The following is a 23,042-nucleotide window of genomic DNA, read 5'->3' as shown; positions in this document are numbered from 1 at the left end:
GGATTTTGCTGCTTAACTCATTTTGCATAAACGCACTATTAATCAGAATGCTGTGTTTCAACTAGTGAGCCTGCTGGGAACATTCTTGAAGAAAGTATGCTTGGGTTGATTTCCATTTTAAGGGAAAATGTGTATTTAGTGTGTATTTAAATGTGCAACCGTGGCATGCAATGACTTGAAATAAATGGCTACTCTTTCATTTGATTCTCATTAGTCTTACTTTGTCTCATTCATAAGATCAGTCACACAGTACAGCACAGACAAAAGGAAGTGCAACGCAAACACAAATGTAAATGCTAGTTCGGAGTTTTCCTTTATGCCCTTTTTACAGTAATTGTACAGTTAACATTTATATCATATTACTGCCAATGTGTGGTCTCACATTTTTTATGACAAGAGCAGAATTTCATAATAGTCATTTAGCCACATGAAAAATAGCTCACATTTCCCCTCGAGAAAAAAATTAAAGGCATGGCCTAAGGCAGTGGGTGCCTGATGAGCAGTTTCTGATATTATTTACATGTTTCTGTTGTGAGTCGTTTTTTGTTCGGTTCCCTTGGTTGGGTTGTTACTCTGTGTTTTCTCCTTTGTCTCCTGCTGACCATTTTTCTTGTTACTTTGTTAACAAAAGTTCATTTGGTACTTTTCAGTCTGTGTCTGCTTCTGGGTCCAACTTTTAGGTCACGGTTTCTCTAGTATTCCTCCTGTTTTAGTCACATTTTGTAGGTGATGTGAACAGGGGTTGTGACAAAATCTGATATTGCATTTTTTTTTATAAAATCCTAAACTGTCAATCAGTAATTACTTGTTCCTGAAAAAAAGTTATAATAATCTATATTTTTATGGTATCATGAGTTAAAAAAAAAAAAAAAAAATAAAATATATATATATATATATATATATATATATATATATATATATATATATATATATACATTTTTAATTTAAGTATGCTAAATGTGCAAGGAGACTAGTGAATTGGTTTTATTTTTTCAGTTACAGGGATATATATTGTGATCTATTGCAATACTAACACGTACCTCTAGAAAGTTTAACTATGTCTGAAATGTAAAGATGTTCTCATGACAAAATATATGTGTATGGTGCACTGCATTAAGTGTATTGGAAAAAAAATGAACTTGTGCACTTATTGTTGCTGAGCTGAACTCCCTATTTGAATGCGTTTCTTGTTAAACACGTTTCTTTCATCATGGGGAAACAATCTCTTTTCATCATGTGCATAAGTTGGTTCATTATTCATACTGTATCTGACTTATCATTTCATAAAATGTTATGAGGCTGCCATCTGCAACTCTAGAGCAAAAACGTAAAACTGCCCATCATGCATTTGTGTGTAGGAGAAAAGACTTATGGAGAGGGGAGTGTGTGCACTTACCAAAACGCTTTCTTATTGTGGTACAAAATACAGTAGGTGCATATTCTGAGCCAACTTAGATGACAGTTGCTGCCTTTTATTTTGTGGGTAATCATAACGCCAGTAACATCAGAAAACATAACGTGTTAACAATAAAACTGTAGAGTCATGGCTGGAAGCGAGCCAATGTCTGCGAAAGTTTTAGAGTTAACATGGATTTTTCTTTTACTCAGCCATGCTTTTCAATCTATGGCCTCACAGCCAACAAAAAGAGGTGCAAATACTAAACTGTAATTGTGTTAGTGTCTTTCTGTGATAATCCACGAAGCAGACAGCTTCCCAATTCTCCACAATAAAACACTTTGTTTAAAATACTTTAGCTAGGTAAAAAAAAGGGCTTGAAAAGAAACACTACACTAGCAGAATAAGTGTCAATTTGTCTCTGTACCACGACGCTGACACCGATATCTGATATGGGATGTGATGCTGATATAATATTCACAAATGAGATTGACTTAAATGATAATAATAACTAAATAATGCACCTATTACCACTGCTTCATTTAAAATTTTCTACTTTATCTACTTCATTTGATTGACATTTTGGCCGGTGGTGTAAATCATTGTGGGATGTTTTGCGTAGTTAAATGACCAGTGGCATAACCTGGCTGAGATAATCTTGGGCCACATCAACAAAGAGTGAATGTAAATAGACAAAGCTAATTTGATGGAAAGCCACTTTTCACTACATGGTAATTACGCGCCATGTTACAGTCATACTCACTTATTGATGGCTTTTCATTTGTCAAATTCAGGTAGTACGAGATACTACAAGACTAATGTCTTGATGTGTACCTGTTTCCACAGTTATTGCTCTCTTGCTTGCCTTTATTTTTGGGGTCACAAAGCACAATTTTCTGGGTCCCCTTTCTACAACATGTTTGAGGCATGGTGAAAGAGAGAGAAAAGACAGTAAGTACTCTGAGAGACTGGGAAAAGTGAGGGAAAGGTTGGGAGAGGTGCAGCAGCACACACACAGTCATATGAGTGCACAACTTTCCTGTCACTCTCTCAGACACATACACACAACCCTAAAATAGATGTACAATTTCAGGTTTAAGGTTTGTGTTTCTCTGTTTGTCAGGGTGTATGAGATTTTCGTCTTCCCGGTACCATTGTGAATAGAAATAGGCCAGGAGTAACCTTGCAGCCTCGTTCGGTGCCAATATTAAAAAACTGATGCTTGAAACACAAATTATTTTCCAAGCAAAGCAGATTCCATTGTGGTGGTTGAGTTGAGTTAAAATTCATGCGACAATGATGTAGCATCTGAGACTGTATACATGACCATCAGTTTGTGTCAATTCATGGATGCTTCACCAATTCAGCATGCTCAGGATACTGCTTCTGTAATTACTGAGAGTAGGCTGATGTTAGTCATAAAGGCAATGTGGAGCGGTAACATTGAAGCAAGATACTGACTTATGCGTGATCACTGATAGTGACATGTTACCTGGCTATGACAAACAGCACACAACTGACACCCAAGTAAGCCAGCAGAATATACATCCAGATATCGGGCGAGAGGGGGTTGAGGAAGGAGAAGACCCCTGGGTTGGTCCCATTTGGCTTGCGGTACAGTATACTTATACCCAATGTCATGAAGGGCTTGGAGAAGTCAATAACCTTCTCACGCGCGTATGTGATGGCAAGAGGCGCCACTGCCAGATCAGCTCTCTGTCAATAAACATAAAAGAAGAGGGATAGGCCATAAGTTAAGGGCACAGGAAATGTTTGGAGGCAATCAAATTAAGAAAATAGATTATTGTCTACGTTCTTTTTCAAAGCACTCTAGAAACGCTAGAAATTGAAAGCCTCCCTTTTTTCCACCCATTACCCTATACTAAAGATTATATTTTCATTTCAACTCTATTCATCAATGTGTTTTCAAGCAATATATGATGGTGAGGATTGCTTGGAGAAATAAATTGAGGCATTAGCGTAAAATAACCATTTACCACTATAGGGAGTACTCGACAGTCAACACCAAATACATTCATTCAAGAGTACAATAGCAAATGGATTTATACATCATTGTTAAAGTAACTTCATGTCCTGTATTGTAGTAATTTTACTGAAAAATAGCAGTTTCGTAATAATCTTGACAGTTTTAATCGTGCAGTTTTGTAATAAGTAGAAAAGTATCATTGTCATTGAGATCCCATATTAGTCAGTTACACTATCCTTTTATGAATTACTTAGTCATCTCAGACACCTTTTCTGTTGTAAATAGTGGTTAAGACAATGACTGTTAACCCTGTAATACCCAAATAAAGAAAATGTGCAACATTCTTTTCACCTCTCAGATGTTATAGGTGGCACCTGAAGCAGATTTTTTTGTTTGAGTAAGTTTTTGGGAATGTTGTGATATTGCAATGTTGGACCTTGCTGGGCCGGAATTTCTGTGTTAATGCTCACAGTGTTTGAACAAATATACAAGACAACTAATCACACAACAGTCTTTTTTCTTTTTTTTTTTACGAAAAACTTGTGAAATGACCACCGTTATTTCACAAATTGCCCCTGTTCTGTGCTCCATGGGAGCTCAATGATCCTGCTCCGGCTCCCTGGCATCTTAGTGCCCAGGCTAGCATCCAACCCTATATGGCTGGAGCACAGGAGTCAGAGGGACCAGTGGAGGCCTGGTGGAGCTCCGTCGCCCAGTGGGGAGAGGAAGCAGTAAATGGACATTTGAGCTACTGTGGAACTGTAACTGGGGCCTTCAGTTGCCACCATTGTTACCATTCCAAAAGAAACCTCAGAGGGTGTCTAAAGAGACACGGTAGGAGTCATGACTAGTACATGATGAGTTGGCAAAGACAAAGGGTTCCATTGGGGCATTGGATTTGTTTGGACTTATCTTTTTGACGATTTAGGCTGATGTTATTCTTTGTTTAGTGTTGCCTAATTTGTCATTCATTTCACCTCTGTCTGCCCCTCTTGTCTGCTCCTTGTGTTGTCGGGCTAGCAGCTTCTTCTAGTGTGCCGCTCACCTACGTTATTAGTGTCTGTGTGTTTAGTTCCCCTGTTTCCACTTTGCTTGGTTCATTGTCGTTTGTGTTATGCCCTAGGGCTACCCTCCTCAGATTGTGGACGAGAATTTTTAGAAACACTTATTTTGTTTTCCTGCCTGAACTAGCCACTGTTTTTTCCCCCCTTCGATTCATAATGCCTCGATGCTACAGCTACTGTGACACACATACTGTGATTCGTATAGTGTATTGATCAAGGGCAGAAGTCCGAGCTAAGAAGTACTTGACACCTATTGGGTGTTACTTCTAATGGGTCAGATATTGACTGTACAGTGGCTGCTATTTTTCTATCTATTCAGTTTATCCTAACTGGGATGTTGTTGGGAGCAATTACTGGTAACTGCGAGCAGTTTGTCTATGTTTTAATAGGGTCTACAGGGGAAATAACTCATGACAGGATCTATGCTCTCCGTGCAGCACTTTATACTTTATACAGTAGCTACCAGTTACCTTTAATTTCCTTGTCTCTCTGATTCTCAGAGCAGATCAATTAAAATCTGACTGTTATAGACTTGTTTTGTCAATATTGGCATATTCAATGAATGCATAAGTAATTAGGTATCCAAGAGTTGTTTGGTTTTAGAGTTACAAATATACAAAAATCATAATTAGATTCTTGGTGGAAATGCCTACTGTACATAGATATTAACACATCATTCTCTCTCTCTCTCTCTCTCTCTCTCTCTCTCTCTCTCTCTCTCTCTCTCTCTCTCTATATATATATATATATATATATATATATATATATATATATATATATGATGTGGTTGTGTGTGTGTGTGTGTGTGGGTGTGTGTGTGGGGGCGTGTATACGCGCGTGTGGGGGTGCGTGTGTGTAGTGCTTTTACAGGGAGGCATATTTATGTTTGTATTTTTAGTCACTCCATAATTTAGCTGTGCTATTCATCTAGCACAGTGATGGGCAAATTAGTTGATATGAAGGGACGCCAATTTATTATTTATCTTCTCCAAGGGTACGGTGAGCTGTGGGTCATTGGCATACAGGAGTGAAAAGTGTCATAGCTTGTCTTTTGAGTTTGGTTTTTGACTTTAGTTTCATGTTTTTCCTTGTATTCCTTTGCCTGTCTCTAGTTAGGTTATTGAGTCCACCTGTGCTTGTCATCCTGGTCCCTGGTGTTAGCCAATCAGCTCCCCTTTGCCTTCTGTGTCTTGTCAAGGTGTTCCTCGTTGTATCGTCAATTTGTCTGTATTTAGTTCCCCGCTTTCTTTCAATCCTGATTGGTTCATTGTCATTTGTCAATGGTTTGTTGTCCAAGTCAAGTCCTAGTGTTTGTTTTGTTGCGTTTGATGTTTTTGGCCTATAGAATTTTTGAACATCCCAGAACCTTGTTTGCCTTTACTTTAAATTAAACCGTGCAATATCTGCACTCCTGCTTTTGGGTCCTCAACTGAGCAACAAACCTGACAGAAAAGTGTTCTATACATTTTTTATCATTGAAAGACAATATGTCTACTTTAATTTGAAAGAACAGATTATCCACATTAGATCCTCATTAGAGAGGTCAGATCCACATTAGAGAGGTGAAACTTGTATTACTAAAAGTAAAAACAAATCAGCTCTATTGAGGGGACCAATTTCAATAACTTATCATACTGTCCAATTGAAATAAACTGTCAGTAGCTCTAAATACAAACATGTCTCCCTTAGTAATACATTAATAACTCTAACTACAGTCTTTACAACAATTATGCTAATGTACTTTGTAAGCGAGTGGTGGACATAAGCGACCGAGCAGATGGGACCACTGCTGCTCGACCTGACGTAATTGTGAACAAATGTATATTATGTTTGTACAGTATATGTTATATTTTATATAAAGTAGCCCAGTTATCTGCAAATTGCCACTGGTTTTCATTATTTTCTTGGAAATTCTCCAACTTTGAATAATTCTGAAAATTCATCTACGAAGCTTAACGAGAGATTTTCCACGTCTTGTAACACTGTACTCAAAATATATTTTTCTTCAATTTGGCTTTTCAATAACATGCTACAACCAAGAACCATTTTTAAAATTGCAGGTTGGTGGCTACTGAAAATGGATAAGACGTACATGTTCCATTAATTCCTTAACCATGCCATTCCACTGGCCTGTATTTTCTTCCTGGGCACCATATTTCCCATCTTCTACTAAGCGGATTTCATAGGTAAAGCCCAAGATGTTGGCGAGCTCTCTCAGCAGGTCGATGCAGTAGCCCTCAAAGCGGCCATTCCCATACAGAGGCTTATCAGACTTCTTGAACATCACATATGGCTCCTCCTGTGAAATATGGGAGAAAGGACAAGTATGTGCATTGTTTGGCATCTTATATTAACACATAACAATTGGAGAGTGTGTTTTTACTCTGTATGATGTGTGTAAGAACACAAAGCCAGAAACAGACAAGGGTTCTGTGTGTGCTTTGAAATTGTTTTCACGCAATATCAGATGAGGTAGGGAGTGTGGAATGGCCATTATGACACAAACTGTAATACACCTCTATCAGTACATGCTTTTCCCTTATTAATATTGAGTATTTTCTCTGGATCAACATGTTTTTGAATTTATTTTCTTATTACATCTATCAGAAGTAGCCCTTTAGTTTGTGATAGATGATTAGACCACATGAATTGGCTGATGGAAATTACTGTGTCTCATGGTTTTCAAAGGAGCAAAATATTGTGTGTGAATATCATAATATTCAATTTTGATTATTTAACAGTATAGCTTCAAACAACAATTACTATTACTACTACTAACAAAAACAACAACAACCAATAATAATAAATTGAAGAGACCCAGCAACGCTGCACAATAACTAATGAGGATGATTCAAATCTATAGACTGTATGAGTGTGTGCCTGCGTGTTTGAGTCTGTGTGACATTATTCATGTTACCAAATTATACTCCAGCAAACAGATGATGCTTGACTAGTTTTTTGAAAATGCCCAAGGGAACAACGGCATCACTAATTTATGTAGAGAGGTCCAGAAGTTGTTGCTGCATCATCAGAGTTTGGTATTTAGGATAGAGAGCAGTCAAGCAACAGATGAGTAATGCATACGGTTGAAGAAGGTCAGGGATTTATTCATTTATTTATTTATTTATTTAAGACAATGGTCCATAATATAAGTGATTAGGGCATTGATGAGGGCACCGAGGACAGACTCTGTGAATGATAGGTGGCGTCAGGATTTTTTTTAAGGTGGAACAAGGCTGACTTGATAATGGGGTCAATGTGGGTTTGGAATGACATTTTAAAGGCCAGAATAATCATGAAGTTGCGGACCGCAGGACAAGGGATGGAGTAGTCGTTCATGTTAATGGGTATATCTCCGACCTTGAGCGGCGCCTCAGGTGGCACAAACATGAGTTAAGTTTCAGCAGGTTCAATGCCATCCAGGTTGGGTATGTGCTGATGGAGTGCTAGGTTTTATCAGCAAAAGAGTAAAAGGTCAGTCTGTGTTGGTGAATAATCTGACCAGAGCAGGTACTGTACATAGTGACAAGAGGGTTCCAAGTACAGAGCCTTGTGGTATGTCTTGACTGACTGGAGCAGGAGTGGATGTGGATGGATTAGGACAAGATGTTCTCTGTTAGACATATATGCTGAGGTGAGGTCTGATGCCAAATTGAAAGCGTTCAATGAGCTCATTGTTGGACAAGTTGGAGAAGTTGGCCAGCAACTGCTCTTTCCAGGATCTTGTGGAGGAAAGCAATTTTGGAAATTTAACGGTGGCGGGTTAGGTTTATGCCAGGATTTTCAGGATGGAGGTGACTAAAGCTTTAAATCTTGAAGGTAAAATGACAGATTCTAGGGAGTAGTTGATGCTATTGACATTAGTTTTTCACAAGACAGTTTCAATATGTATGACTGAACCAAGGCAGTGGGTACAGGGGCCAGGGATTGGGTGAAGGCCTTGGCCTAGTGATAAACTTGGTGCATCTACCAGGATGGAGAAAGATAAATAGCACTGATTTCAGTGGGCGAGGTAAGCAGTGACCAGATTTGTGGGTTGGGATGTGCGGTTTTCAGAAGCTATTCATGGAAAGAGCTTCCTTTGACTATGAAGGAGTCCAGGAATGTGGTGCAGATGTGAGGGTCAGTTTAGGAGTGACCGAGGTCAATTGGGCGGAGTGAGAGGTTGATGGTTAGAAGAGGCTCCTTTGGTTCCTTTGCTGGTTACTCAAGAGGAAGGAGTAGTGTATTTTGGTGTGTCAAGGGGCATCATTGCTGGCCTGCAGGTGGACAGTAAAGTGAGATTTTCTGTTTCTAGTTTCCATCTTTGAGGTCACAACTTTGAGGTCAACAAGGAGACATTCAAAAGGCAAGGGAGTTACGACAAAGGAAGATGCTGTGCTGTAGTGCAATCCAGTACACCGCAGGTGATCTTGGAGCTGCAGTGTCTGAAGGTTTAAATAAACTACCAGAACTATACTTAGGGCTGTATTAATTGTTTTGGTGTGTCCTGAAGGTCATAGAGCATTTAACATTTAGCAATCTGTTTTTTCAAATCATGAATGATGTCGTGGATAGACGATCAAATTGTTTCAGAAGCGGGCATTACACAATATAAAGGATGCAGTGTTGGACGAGTGGTTGAAGGCAGGTAAATCAATGGCTTCATCTTGCCTGTGAACACGTGGGGTCTGTTGTGATCATGTACTCTATGTGGGCAACAGACAGATATATATGCCCATAGAAATCAACTTTGCATCAAGTTGCTCTGTGACCGTAACAAGGACGAGGAAGGAGTCTAAGGCAATTGATGTTGATAAGGCAGATGAGTGGCAGCCCATGTTCCAGAGTTTTTGAGCAGAGTACGTTACTTTAGTAGTGCCAAAATAGAGGAAGAGTGGCTAGCATTGTCCCAAAGCTGATAGCCTGCCAGCTGACAGCGAACTGCAATGCGCTGGAAGCTTTCAGTAGAGTAGAGTAGAATAGAAAGAAGAGGTCTGACAGGCAGGTAAGGCTTCGTGTGGGCTTGGCGCCGGAGAAAGCAGGATAGAAAATTTATCAAGATTATGCAGAGAAAGTTCCAAATCAATATTGCTGTGGTGAAAGCTTACCGCTGATCTGCAGGTGACAACTCACCACTCAATGTAAGATAGCGAGTATCTATATCTCACTGAGTCAACAATGTGAGAAAACTGCTAACAGGAAATTAGTAATTGGTATTTTTAAAGGTTTACAAAGCAGCGACATGCATGCCAGCGACCTAACACTTTCATTCACCATTGAATTTAAATTCTGGACTAGTTCTAATTGTCAGTCTTGACAAAGTTCTGTGCATAAACCACCACACAAGGTAGACCTTAAATGCCATATAAAGTTTACATATGGTCTCTGAATTTGAAGTAGAGAAATTATATACTGTATATTGAAACCAGTCAGCGATTTACTGGAGTTGTACGTGAAAAGTCGATGTTCTGCACTCCACATGCCTAATGCTTATTCTACAAGCCTGTAGGGACAGTGTTATCGTCTGGGCCTGCTTCAGTTCGTCATTTGGTCAGTTATCCAGCATAAAAAATTGAGACTGTTTTTGTATAAATGCAAGCTGAATGGTCTGTGTTCCGCAAAGACATTACACACTATGAAATCGCGATTACATAAGGTTTCACCACATTACAGAAGTGCTTTCTAAAGTACATAAAATGTTGCCGGGCCAAGATCCTAACAGTAATTACATTATGTTTTATAGTGTATAATCCCTGTGAACATGAGGAGAAGCTGCATGAAAGTATGCATCAATCAAATGTAACAAACCCAATTATTGTCAGCCCTCCCTGCTTTCCTCGGTGTTCACAACCCATCAAACACCTCCCCATGACTTGATCCTGATATGGCAATTACTTCCACAAAGTTGTTAATAATGGCAATCCAATCACTTCACAGCATGCTGAGGAGGAAAGAAGGCCCATGAAAATGACAACCCGCAACTGACTTGATATTGCTATTTTTACACTTGCCTCACAAATAACAAAAAGATAATAAACACGCTCACAATTTAAACACTAGATTCCCGATCCGTCAGCTATATCTTATATACAGGGACACTAACATTAATCATCATTGTTGGTCAAACAAACTACCTTTTAATGGTCTCAAATAAAGGTCACTAATTGAATGTGATACTTCATATTTTAACAAAAAGTGCAAAATTGAGGATGTTTCACAGACAAAAGACTGACGAATGTATATTAGCTCTCATCGTATTGAGGCGTACTCATTATGCTTTAAATACCAAACATTACTACCCAAAAAGCAAAACTGAATGTTTGTTCTTCTAACCTTGCAAGAGAGACGAGACAGTACCACAGTATGGCTGATTAATTAATTGAAGGAAAGCATAGCCATAAACCATGCATTCAATTCCCACTGTCTGAATTTGAGACCTAACTACCAACCAAACTGAATTTTTATTGTATTGAGGCAGTCAACCTGCAAATTGAGAGTGCTGTGTTTCATCTTTCGAATTTGGACAGCAGCATCCCCAAAAACTGCTCCCAGAGTAAAAGGCATCTTAAGTAAAGCAGTGGGTGATTTTTCAAGTGGAAAAACTATAATATAATGACATCTCTGGATGAAGTTTGTCATGGCTGAGGGTCTTTATGTTTTGATTTGCCAATAATTACACATCGCATACTGCTAGATTTCATTTGCACATTATGCACATTGTCAGACTGGACTGATTCGAGCGTAAGATACTTTTTGTTTTTATGACCAGATTACTCTGCTGACTGAATTTTAAGCGCATAGCTTTGTGAAACAGTCGGCATTCTTTGAAAAGGGAGGTGCTTCCTTGTTGCTTGCTGTCATAATCATTTCTGTCAAATACAAAGTAAGTGTTCCAAATTAACAGAAAAAAATGTGCATACATTACATATAGCTATCTGAACTGTGAACACCGTTTACTGTTACATACAGTATTGTTGCACTATCAAGGTATTTTGTGTTTTGACCATTAATATGGACATTTTTAATTTCACTTTTTTTGATGCAGTCCGCCACCTTAGACATCACACGGTGCCCTACCTCCGGGATGACTGGTGGTTATGGCGATGACTAAAGATACTTTAGGTGGGCTATAGTAAGTTAGTAACTACTTAGCAGTTAAATATAATGTTTGTGGCTTAATGTATGTTTTACCGTTGAATTGTATGCATGTTCTAGCCAAATTACAGGAATGCGTGAGTCATTTCACAAGCCAGCACCAGGACAAAGGGGATGAGGCAGTCATAACCAAAAAGAGGAAAGTGACAAACACGAAATTTGAAGATTTTGTCTGTTTACAAAATTCATGAATATGACATGATAATATATGAATAGAATCCCAACTGTGCTTAGGTTTAAGAACATACACTGGGCTAATTGTTGTTGCAAAATTATGCTCTGTCCTCAGAGTCTGATGAAATGGATGAGGAGAAGAGCAGAATGGGTGAATGAATTATGTTTTGATTTGCCAATAATTACACATCATATTCTGCTAGATTTCATCTGCACAATATGCACATTGTCAGACTGGACTGAATCGAGCGTAAGATACTTTTTGTTTTTATGACCAGATTACTCTGCTGAGTGACATGAAAATGCTGTCTTGTACAGTGTGTTTTACACTTACATTCTCATGTTGTTCACATTTTATGGTGGGAAGTTACTCCCTTTTCCAAAGCCACCAACTAAGGTTTGAACCAACTAGTCGGCGTGTCAACTTCACCACTACACTATATCAATTTTAACTTTATCGAAAAATGTTACAAAAAAAATAGACCAATAGCAATATCACTTGCAAAAGGTGCAAGTCTATCCTTAAATATAACAAAAATATAAGTGCTATGAGCACCATCTGAAAGGCATCCGCTCTCACTAGCTGACAAGCAGCCTAAATCCTTTCTTCAGCCATCAGTGAAGTCACCCAATCGTCGCTGTCCTGTGAAAAACACCAAATGTAAATGTTTTCCTTTTTTTTAATAATTTTTTTACATGAATGGGGTTTCCATTGTACAGACATAGTATTAACATTAATAAGAAATACAAAATTGGACATATGTGTTTTCCACAGGACAGCAACAAAATGCTCCCTCATAGCAGTGAAAACAGACTGTCATGTCTGCTTGGACGATAAAATTAAGATAATCAATATCATCCTCATGAAAATGAACAGTCATTGTCAACGACAACTGTTTTGTCCAAGCCTTCGACTCACAAGACACACGTTAAGATCGTCTTCTTCTTTCTAGTCAGCCATCCAACTCACCCAAAGCAAACTGTTGCTTAATCATTGAGTGAAATCCAGATAAAATCTCCTGTGAATGAAGCAATCTCTTTCAAGAGAGGAGCAGCACAAATTTACAAGAACTTGACAACCAGCCCTGAACATGGAACAGAAAACATTGATTTAAATTCAAAGCAATGCCCAATTAATATGATTACAAAAAATAATACCAAATACTTTAGCTGATTGTTATACTGCTCGCTCTCTGTAGGTGCAGGGGCACATTTGTTCATGTGACCCCAGAGAACTTTTGTACATGTGTCAAAATGACCAAAATTGTCCAGAGCACAGGGAAGAAAAAATAGGAGAGAAGGAGAAAAAGTGGTGGGAAAATGGGACAAAGAGAGGTCAAGTTGTTGCTCCTTTTTGGTTTGGTGTTGCAAGAGTACATCACTCACATGATTTGTTTGATAGTAACGTTCCAGTCATCAAATGAAGAAAATGTTCGATTTTATATTTTGAAATGTGTGACATGTAATCTTATAAATTAAAGGAAATGTTAAAAACGATGCTATTCAACTTGTTTTGTTAGTCTATGTAAATCATCGATGGAGGGCCCACCATATTGGCTAGGGGCAGCCCTGATCATAACATATATGAGAAAAATCACAAGATTAAGTACCAGTATAGTTGAGATGATGAGGGATCGGTTGGATAAGGAATCTGATACATTAGTTGTCTTCCCTTTCTGGTTGTCCGTCATGTTAAGGCCACTTGGAGGGTCCCATGTGCCAATCTAAACATATAGAAAACCATTCATTCATTACCTGTGAGCTTGGTCATCTAAAACCTGACATCAAGAACCACACCAAACACACAAGACCAGTGGTTATCCAAATAACGATGCACTTTTGTGTTCATTTAAAAAATGTCATACTTTGTGTAGAAACATTTGCAACATTAGTATGAGCAAAAAAGCAACTTGTCATAAAATACATATTTCGGATAGGTAAACATACACCGACAATGTACAGTATACTCATAACATGGCTATAGTACTTTTTAAAAATGTAACAAGTTGAAAATAACATAAAACATCAAACAAAACACCCAAAATGGTCCTCCCAGTTTAGTTTTTTATATGAAATGATTAACTTTTGGGGTTTTTTTTGCATTCACACTACACTTAGTTTGGAGGGCACCTACTACAGGGTTGCGCTGTGCCGCCGACGTGCCCACGCCATGCTGTGCCCTACCAAATTTGGCTTTGTTGCTAAGTGACCGAACAGGAAGTGTTTTCTCCAACATATTCCGCTGGTTTGGACAAAAAAAAAAAAAAAGTAAGCCGCAGCACCCCAATATCTATTTGTCAGCATTTCAGCGGAAAGCCCAAACTTTTTTTCTTCGGAGGAGGAGACAAGCAGCAGCTACTGTAAAAGAATGGCATGGGTCCATCCGGTCTTAATGGCGCGATAAGATCTCGGGGTGTTGAGGCTTGTCCATGAACTACAGCTCCATTAAGACCCCTTTGAGGTGTACTTGAGATCTCACTCCATCGCTGAGCCTCTTTGATCACATCACGATATGACATCTGTATAGGACGCCGCAATAAGTGTTTCCTCCATTCTTTCTTCTATGCTGTTTTCACTCCTTTTTCAATTTGTAGGGGGAGGCGCCCATCCACGCACCAGTATCCTTGGCGCATGGCATCGCCCCTTGCACCCCGGCAGCACATACATAATGAATGGGTTGTTTTATGCCGGTTTGCACTGTGCTTAGAATACTTTGGAAGCAGAAGAAAGTTAAAATGTATGACAATAAAGTTGACTTGCTTCCAGCAAGCCTCCTTCTTGGCTTCCCCTTAAACAAAATATCCATTATACATCAATGTACAGATATTGAAGGTATTGGTGAAACTTTGACCCTGGAAGAGATTCACTGATTTCCATTATTTTCTATAGGAACGAATTAGATGTTGGAGGTCGACCAGCGTCCCGGAACATATGCTGCACGTCGCTTAATTCTGCGTGGAGGCCCGTAAGACCAAATGTTTGTCATTTTGTAGAAGAGCGAAGGTTGGCGGATCTGCAACAGGGAGAGCTGTGCTGCTGTGAAAGTGGCCACAGCTGACGTCACTCATGGTCAATCAAAGCGTCTCCTTTCATTCCATTGGGGAACGGAGGTGCGCTAGTTGTACACTAGAGCCTAAACATGGCAGAAGCACATACAGTATGCGGCATAAAGTGGGCTCTTAGAGACCACCCCCCATACCTGATTGTTCATTTGCCCTCCAAAGCTTACTTGAGCAATCCATGGAATAATCGACAGAATAAGCTATTCTAAAACCATTTGTTTGTGACAGCTCTAGAGTGGAATTATTTCAAAAACATAATACAATGATTCAGAGGATTTGATGTCCGCTGTTTGCGTATTTCTGAATGAAAAACATCCCATTAGACCTACCTTGCGCAAGCAATTAGACAATGTATGCGCTTAAGGTTTACATTGACTTTCTGCCACCAAATTGTCACTGTTGTTTTTCTGGACGTTCAAAGATGCTTGAAAATGGTTATATTATTCATACACTTGCATATTCACCCTCTAGTGGTGTTAAACTACATTCTGGCGGAAGCGTACGCCTACCGTGCCACCTATCACCACTGAACTTTCACACCCAGCCATGCAGCAGTGTGAGTGACACTGAAGACAAGGTGGGTGAAGTGTTTTGCCCAAGGACACAACAACACATCGCTTGGACAGAGCAGGATTTGAACAGCCAACCTTTCAGTTAATAGACTACCTGCTCTACCTCCTGAGCGACGGCCACCCCAATAGGACGCCATTTCCTTCTTGGATACATTCAGTGCATTAGAAAATGTGTTGAAGCCTGAGGTCGCAGTTGACAGTATGTCACACCATCTTATAGTGTCCCACAGAAAGCAATGTTCAAGATTATATTGGAGCTAAATTGGCCTCAAGGTCTTTTGGGTGGTGGTTCAAGGAAAAACAGTGAGGATGATAAAGATAAAAGGAGGAAAAAAAATGGTGTGGCTTGTAAGTCATATCGCCTCTTATGTCCTTTTGCAAAAATGGAAAATCCTACCATCACTAATCCATTGTCCTGTCCAACCAAGCTGCCCATAGTATCATGATGAACGACCACAAACATTCTAACCCACATCCGCCAAAGTCCCCTCAGGGTTCTTCGTATTTGACTGACTCGAGATAGGCTTTGTAATTGCAAATCAACTCCTTAATTCAGGCTTCACAAAGCTGCAGGGCTTCTGAAGAGGTTTTTATTAATGGACTAAATTATTCATAGAGGTGCATGCACACGCGGGCCGGAGGTCGAGCAATGCTGCAGTGTGGATGCTGAAGTGTTTTTTAGTTTCATTTGAGTATATCATTATCAAAAACTAAAAATGTGTATATGTAGATATATATACATATACACAACGTTTTCCATCTGTTGATAACCTGGATCTTAATAAAACTGAATTATCCCCGTATCAATAATTTTCAATCATTCAATTCAACAACTCAACCTGATCCTTTTAGCGTACAACACAGTTAACCTCCACATCTATGTAGAAAGTCATTGATTGTTGTATATTTTAATTTGGTTCTGTGAACTTGCAAACTGAAAGTCAAAATAAACTGAAAAAAATATTGCCAAAATGAATGAAAATTTATTTTAGGATCGCTCATTGCATAGTCTGTGTTTTATCCTATGTTAATTCCTGTATAACTGCATCTATTTATATTTACAGTTGATGACTGTCATTGAGGCGTACTTTCATTCCATACCTCACGTCGACAGAGGGAGGAAGAGTAGTACATGCATTGTACTTTTTTTCAATACAAATTCGACATCCATCCATCCATCCATTATCTGTACCGCTTCTCCTCACAAGGGTCGCGGGGCGTGCTGGAGCCTATCCCAGCTGTCTTTGGGCAGTAGGCGGGGGACACCCTGAACTGGTTGCCAGCCAATCGCAGGGCACACAGAGACAAACATCCGCACTCACAATCACACCTAGGGCCAATTTAGAGTATCCAATCAACTTACCATGCATGTTTTTGGAATGTGGGAGGAAACCGGAGTGCCCGGAGAAAACCCACGCAGGCACGGGGAGAACATGCAAACTCCACACAGGGAGGCCGGAGCCGGGATCGAACCCACGACCTCTGAACTGTGAGGCGGACGTGCTAACCAGTCGACCACCGTGCCGCCACAAATTCGACATTGACCACCAAATTCTTATGTCCTCTCTGAGTTGTAAAATTTCAACCTAAAGTCGTGTGCATTAACACAAAGCTCTATTTCGTGATTATTCACCCATCTAATATATGAATGTGCACACAGACGAGAGGGACATAACCTTCTCTAGCCCCTCCTCCTTCAGGCTGATAACATCAAGGTCGAAGTCTGTCCTCAAGCCATTGGTCCGGTTGAAAGTTATTCTCCCTGTCAGGCCATCCCAGTGGGCCTAAAGATGAATAAAATACAACAAAGAAAGATAGTACATTTGATATGACATTAAGCCTTAATGGGTTGGTGAAATACTCTGTCTGTGTGTGGGAAAACAGAGACAGTCTCTGACAGATGGTTGCCAATTATGTTATCCTTACAAATTTTAAAGGGTGAGATAGAATATACTATAGCATGGAATTTGCAGAAGAGGAAAGCATTTATCCTTAGACACAACAAACAAGGAAGTTGAAGACTGCGGGTAAATTTAAGCCTAAATAAAAGTTAGGCATGTAAATGTGACATGCATAAAACTTAAAAAGGTACAACTGTCTATTTCCACCACTGCAGGTCGACATTGCATAAGAGAATCTGTTCTTAATCGTCTAAAGTCCGTATCTCACTGAGCGGCGAACGTTTGCAAGTGTGCGTAGGTAGCAAATGTTTTTTTCAAGGTCACAAACGGTCGCAAAGACATTCACCGACAATTTTATTGGTCTCAGACAGATTTTCATCTCAAAGAAATTTTGAACATGTTCAAAAGGTGATGGTGCCAATAAAAACTGTTTACAACCATTAAAACTGCTTGGGAATGTCTGGCGACCGTCTTTGCAACTGTTTGCAACATTGACCGAATCCTGACAAAAAAAAGAAAACATTCGCTGCATGCGCACACAAACCTTCGCTACCAGTGAGATACGGGCTTTAACTGGCTAAACAAAGGTTAAAAAAAAAAAAAAGTTTCATGACTGAATGGACTTCAAGGCACTTTTAAGTGCTTGTCAGTTAAGTTGGACATATGTTCACTTCTGGCAACAGGCAAGTGTGTGTGAGATGAACATAACTGCAACGTCTTAACAGAATTGCACCCACTAGTCATTCTTCTTGTCATATTGCTCTCGCCTCGCCAGACTTCTGTTCACTGAAGAGAGCAGAGTGTCAAAATGCTCCCTGTCCAAATAAATGGGCCTGATGCACATAGTGAGCTTCTGAAATTGTGTCCAGTGTTGTGTATAGTGGTTTATAATAATAATAATAATAATAATAATAATAATAATAATAATAATAATAATAATAATAATAATAATAATAATAATAATAATAATAATAATGTGTTTTTAAAAGGGCATAAAGCTAAAATTCCAAGCTTCTATTTGCAAATAGTACATGTGAATGCATTATGGACACTGAAATGTTTATTCCAAGACAAAACATGAAGTAAAATATATCAAATAGGTTATTCATTTTTAGAAAGAGAAGAGAGGGAGAAAGTATGGTGTTGTAAGGTGGAACACACACATATACACACACCATTTGCAATACGCCTTACAAACTCTAATATAAACTGAAAAATAATGGCCAACTGCATTTTGAGGATTATTGCCATTTAGTCTTTGCTCTTACAAAACAGTACCCATAACGCCAGATCTGAAGAAAAAGAGAAGGCATCTAAAGTAGAAAAAACATGTTGGGTTGTCAAATGGTGTGTTCAAGACTTTATTTTTTAATTGAAGAGAAACAAAAGATTTAACAGCTGATAAATTACATAATTATAGCCTTCCACACTGAATTCAAGGCTTATCCACATTGCTCGGTTTTCACAGTTTCCATTGGTTTGTTTTGGTTTTCGGATTTCAGCTTGAGAGAACAAGCTCAAAATAGTTTTTACTCCTTCGTGCAACTGGGCTACACTGATTGAAAATGGGATAATTGAACAATAATACCATTCATTCATTGTTTTTTATATTACATCATGCCTAAACCTCATTTAAATTATTCACCTGCTTTCCAAAAAGCATGTACAAAAGAACAGGGAGCAGATAAAGGAGCATCTACCTCCTTGATGAGGGCCATGAAGCGGTTCCCAAAGCGCCAAGGCTTATGTCGGTTACACTGTAATGAGCTGACAGTGATCTGCTGAGACTGCTGCACAGCCACGGCCACCACGTGTACAGCATCGTACATTAGAGCAGCATCCGTCTGCAACAGAAGAGAGGGGAGGGAATGGACTATCATTAACATGAAATAGACATGGCCTGGCAGATGAAATCTGTCCAAAAATAGAAATAATGAATCATCCCATTAAGATAAATGGTTTTCAAATCAGAAAAAAAATCCATATGTAGACCAGAACTTTTGATGATGATGATATTGTTGGAGTAACAATGTGCAAGTGAAGACAACTTAAGATATGAATATGGAAGCAAAAACTCTGTTTCCCACAAATGGAACTGCCGTGACAGCATTTTTATATTTTGCATTGTCTTAACTAAAAAAAAACAAAAACATTGACCCTCATTATCAGTATTTGGAAGAGCTCTTGATTGGTGGCATCCATTTGTTCCAACTTGTTTGTAAAATCAGTTTACACTGCAAAGTCCACAATAACATGGATGAAAAACTTTGGTGTGGATAAGCTTGACTGGCCTGCAGAGTCTTGACCTCAACTCGAGAGAAAACCTTTGGGTTGAATTAGAGCGGAAACTGACAGCCAGGCCTCCTCGTCTAACATAAGCGCGTGACCCCACAAATACGTTTCTGGAAACATGGTCGAAAATTCCAATAAACGTACTCCTAAACTTTTTGGAAAGCCCACAAGAGCTGAAGCTGCGAATAAATATAACTCGATGGTTTAAGAATGGCATACCATTTATACTCATATGCGAGTAAAGGCAGATGAGCTAATGATATTTGCCAGCACTGTACCTGAACAAGTTCAATGAATGACAGTTCATTCTCATTCATATTTTGGGCGTACGTGAACTGAACATTGTGTATTTTTCCTTTATGAACGTTTCTGTGAACGAGCTTATTCTGGGGCCAATGAATGTTTTTCAAACGCCAGTTCATTTTTGCTCAAGTGTGCCAGGTTTGCTCTGTTGGACTACAAGGAGAAAACACGGCTAAACCCACTGTAAACCAGCCATAATTATAGGAATAAAATGCCATTATTTGGCAACCACGGCCACCAACAGATGCACGGCGCATACGGCATCAAAATGCATTGCGTGCCTGGAATACGTCCGTGGCTTCGAAGGGGGAAAAAAAATCTAACAAAAAAGCATGATGACGCAGCAGCACTATGAACATAACTACTCCCTATCTCAGCAAACGATAAGGTATCCTCCGATAATAATATTCAAGAATTTTATGAGAAGGCCACTGTTCAGGCGGAGACAAATCTAACATTTGTGCAAGCTCTGCCTGCCAGGTTTTAAAAAGCAAATACGGACTTCAATTGCATCAATGGGCTGGAGGGAACATAGACAACACAGATAACAGACTCCTACCTCAGCCTGGTTACGGGAGCAGATTATGACAGTGATTGCATGTCCTGTTTTTAAAAAATAGACAATTCAAGCAACGTTTTTACCCCCCAAAAAACATTGAGATTGTAGGGTGATAGCTGCACCTTGATACTAGTGTAGGCAGAACAATAGGCAAATGCCAGTTTCCCAGAGGGTAACAACAGATTGGGGGAGGGGAAATTAAAGAACCATCAACTACTAGTTCATTTTTGGAACAATTAATTTAGTTTAAAACATGTTTTAATTATGAACTATGAACTGAATTAGTTAATTTTAGAATTTGTGAGCTGAACTTTGAGCTAGTTTGCGTAGAAAATGACCTAGTTCTCAACACTGCTTTCGGCAATATAGCATAAATCGTAATATCACACAGCACTAATTCCATGATTGAATATGCTCTTTATTACGACAGGGAGCCAAATGTATTCAGCAATGTCAAAAATGGTGTGGAAGTGAAATCGAGTCCTGCTAGAGGAGTTCTGGCAGTAAGACTGTGCGCCTCACTGCTTGTCCCCAGTGCGAGCGTCACAGGAACCCGTCAGGCAGTCTCAGTAATGATTTAGCAGCACCGACACTTCACTCTATAAACATCTCATTAAAAGCAATTATGTCACTCCTGAATTAAATTAAAGTTAAATGCTGTTTTTCCCTTGTGTCAGCTTACAAAAGCACTGCTATCCCTTTTTGTCTATTACATGCATGATTTCAAGAAAATAAAAACAATCCAGAAGCTTGTTGTTTTTTTTGTTACAGTGCATTCAGATCGATCAATCAGTTTATGACTCTCGTTGAAACTAATGCAAACTACAGTCTCGCATTAAAATTTACGGACCGAAAAAGAATATTCTGTATGTCTGCTTGTGCTTGGCTGAAAAGCATTAATTCTGCTGTCTTTGGAAGAGCTCTATTGTCTGATACAATATTAGTAAATTGCTGTGTTTCAGTGAAGACACACGAGTTAAAATAAATTCTTCTGTCCACATTTTTATTCTGATTTATACCTAAATGTAGAGGATGTGCATGCACATGTGCTATCTATCCACAAACATCAATGAATTGTTGAAATTAATTTGTTTCACGTTTGCATTAATAGGATTATTTAGATTTTCATTTGTATGTAAAATTCAATGTAGGTACCCAAGGCAAGTGTGTTAAGATGGATACATAGTGTTAAAATGGCATTTTGATTTTGATTTTGAAGTAGGTGAAAGGTGGAGGCAAGCTCTGCTGGCCATGCAGAAAGCTCTTGTCACGCAGCTGTGCCTCTTTTGATCGGAACATAAACACCTTGAGAGATGAGACTGCACTTAGAAAAAAAAAGTCAATGAAAGTGAATATAGGAAGACCGTTTATGTGAGACTCCACAGTCAGAAAAAGGTTTATCACTAGCACCACTCCACAAAGCAGCCCAGTGACTTCCCTCCCTCACTGCTTCGGCACCTCCTGCCTGCTGCTTGGAGAGATTAAAAGCTGAGCCTGTTTTGTAGTCTTTTGGGATCTGACTGAGGTCTTACTCATGACTAGGTCAGTCACTGCCATCAGCTATTCTTGCTATTCTCAGCAGTGCACTGAGCTCTCAAGTTACAAAACTGATATGTACATGAATTATGTGTCCAGCACATTTTCTGATGTCAGGAAAGACTGAGAGTGAACAGGCTCAACAGTAGTGTAAAAACGTATGCTAGTATGAGGATAGCTCCTCTCCTGGCTTTAGGTATGTATTTACTAACCTCGTGTTTTCCACTTAAAGGCTCTAGATTGGTAGAAAGAACAGGTGTGCTTGAGAAATGGTATATCTTGATTTTCATGCTGACACAAGCCTCGTCACGGGTTCACACACAGACATGTACAATCTGGGTGGACGGAGCTCTCATCACGGAGTGCTCATTTCTCAGATCTGTGAGCTCCCTGGCACACTTTAGATCATCTGCCTGTGGAGGTCTGCTTGCAGTTCCTTATAGACATACTTCGAGTGCCTCAATCTGCCGCAGAACATGAGCAAATCAGTGATCAGAAAAAAAGTCAGTATGACTGGCATTTACCTCTCGCACTACAACATATGTCCTTCACATAGAGTTGTATCAGGTTGTTGATTGTTGCCTGTTAAATGTTGGTCAACTCCTCTTCATCAATGGCTGTGTGAAGTTGCTGGATAGTGGCAGGAATTAAAACGCTATAATAGTGTGAATCCCTCGTTGAACAGGATGATTGCACCAAAAGTCCCCTCTTTCTGACTCCTTGTCCCTCAGGAGCATGTTGTATCAATTTGATATTAAAAAAGTAACAACCCCAAAGTTCATCGGGGAACCTCAATCAGTAGGCCAACCAAGCCTTGTTTGCCTCAAGATGTGATAATAATTATCCCGGAGATCCACAGGACATAGTTTCTCTTTCCAGCAAACCAACACCATAATTCTTTCGCATGAGGCTCTTCTAGCCTAGTCTAACAAAGAAGAGCAGTCTAATAGACAATGATCACTCCCACTCGTCATCTTTACTGCAAATGCCTTACAATAAATCAAGTGTCAACATAAGCATAGGTGCACAGGACAATTTTGACGTGGTTCTCAAAGCTTT

General features: G+C 39.3%; 1 protein-coding gene across 4 annotated transcripts in view; it reads right to left on the bottom strand.

Moving 5' to 3' along the window:
- The window catches only part of grik2 (glutamate receptor, ionotropic, kainate 2), a 187,545-nt gene that overhangs the window by 57,571 nt on the left and 106,932 nt on the right, over nt 1–23,042 (bottom strand). For all 4 annotated transcript variants that reach the window (XM_086037437.1, XM_086037439.1, XM_086037441.1 and 1 more), the window contains 5 exons: nt 18,994–19,137; nt 17,069–17,176; nt 13,369–13,482; nt 6,540–6,746; nt 2,889–3,112 (listed from right to left, as the gene is read on the bottom strand). In XM_086037437.1, coding sequence (XP_085893563.1) covers nt 2,889–3,112; nt 6,540–6,746; nt 13,369–13,482; nt 17,069–17,176; nt 18,994–19,137 — 797 coding nt within the window. The remainder of the gene's footprint in view (nt 1–2,888; nt 3,113–6,539; nt 6,747–13,368; nt 13,483–17,068; nt 17,177–18,993; nt 19,138–23,042) is intronic.

Source organism: Filicampus tigris, chromosome 8 (assembly GCF_054856515.1).
Source record: "Filicampus tigris isolate MCC_2025a chromosome 8, RoL_Ftig_1.0, whole genome shotgun sequence".
Taxonomy (NCBI): Eukaryota; Metazoa; Chordata; class Actinopteri; order Syngnathiformes; family Syngnathidae; genus Filicampus; species Filicampus tigris.
This window is presented reverse-complemented; position numbering and strand designations above follow the sequence as displayed.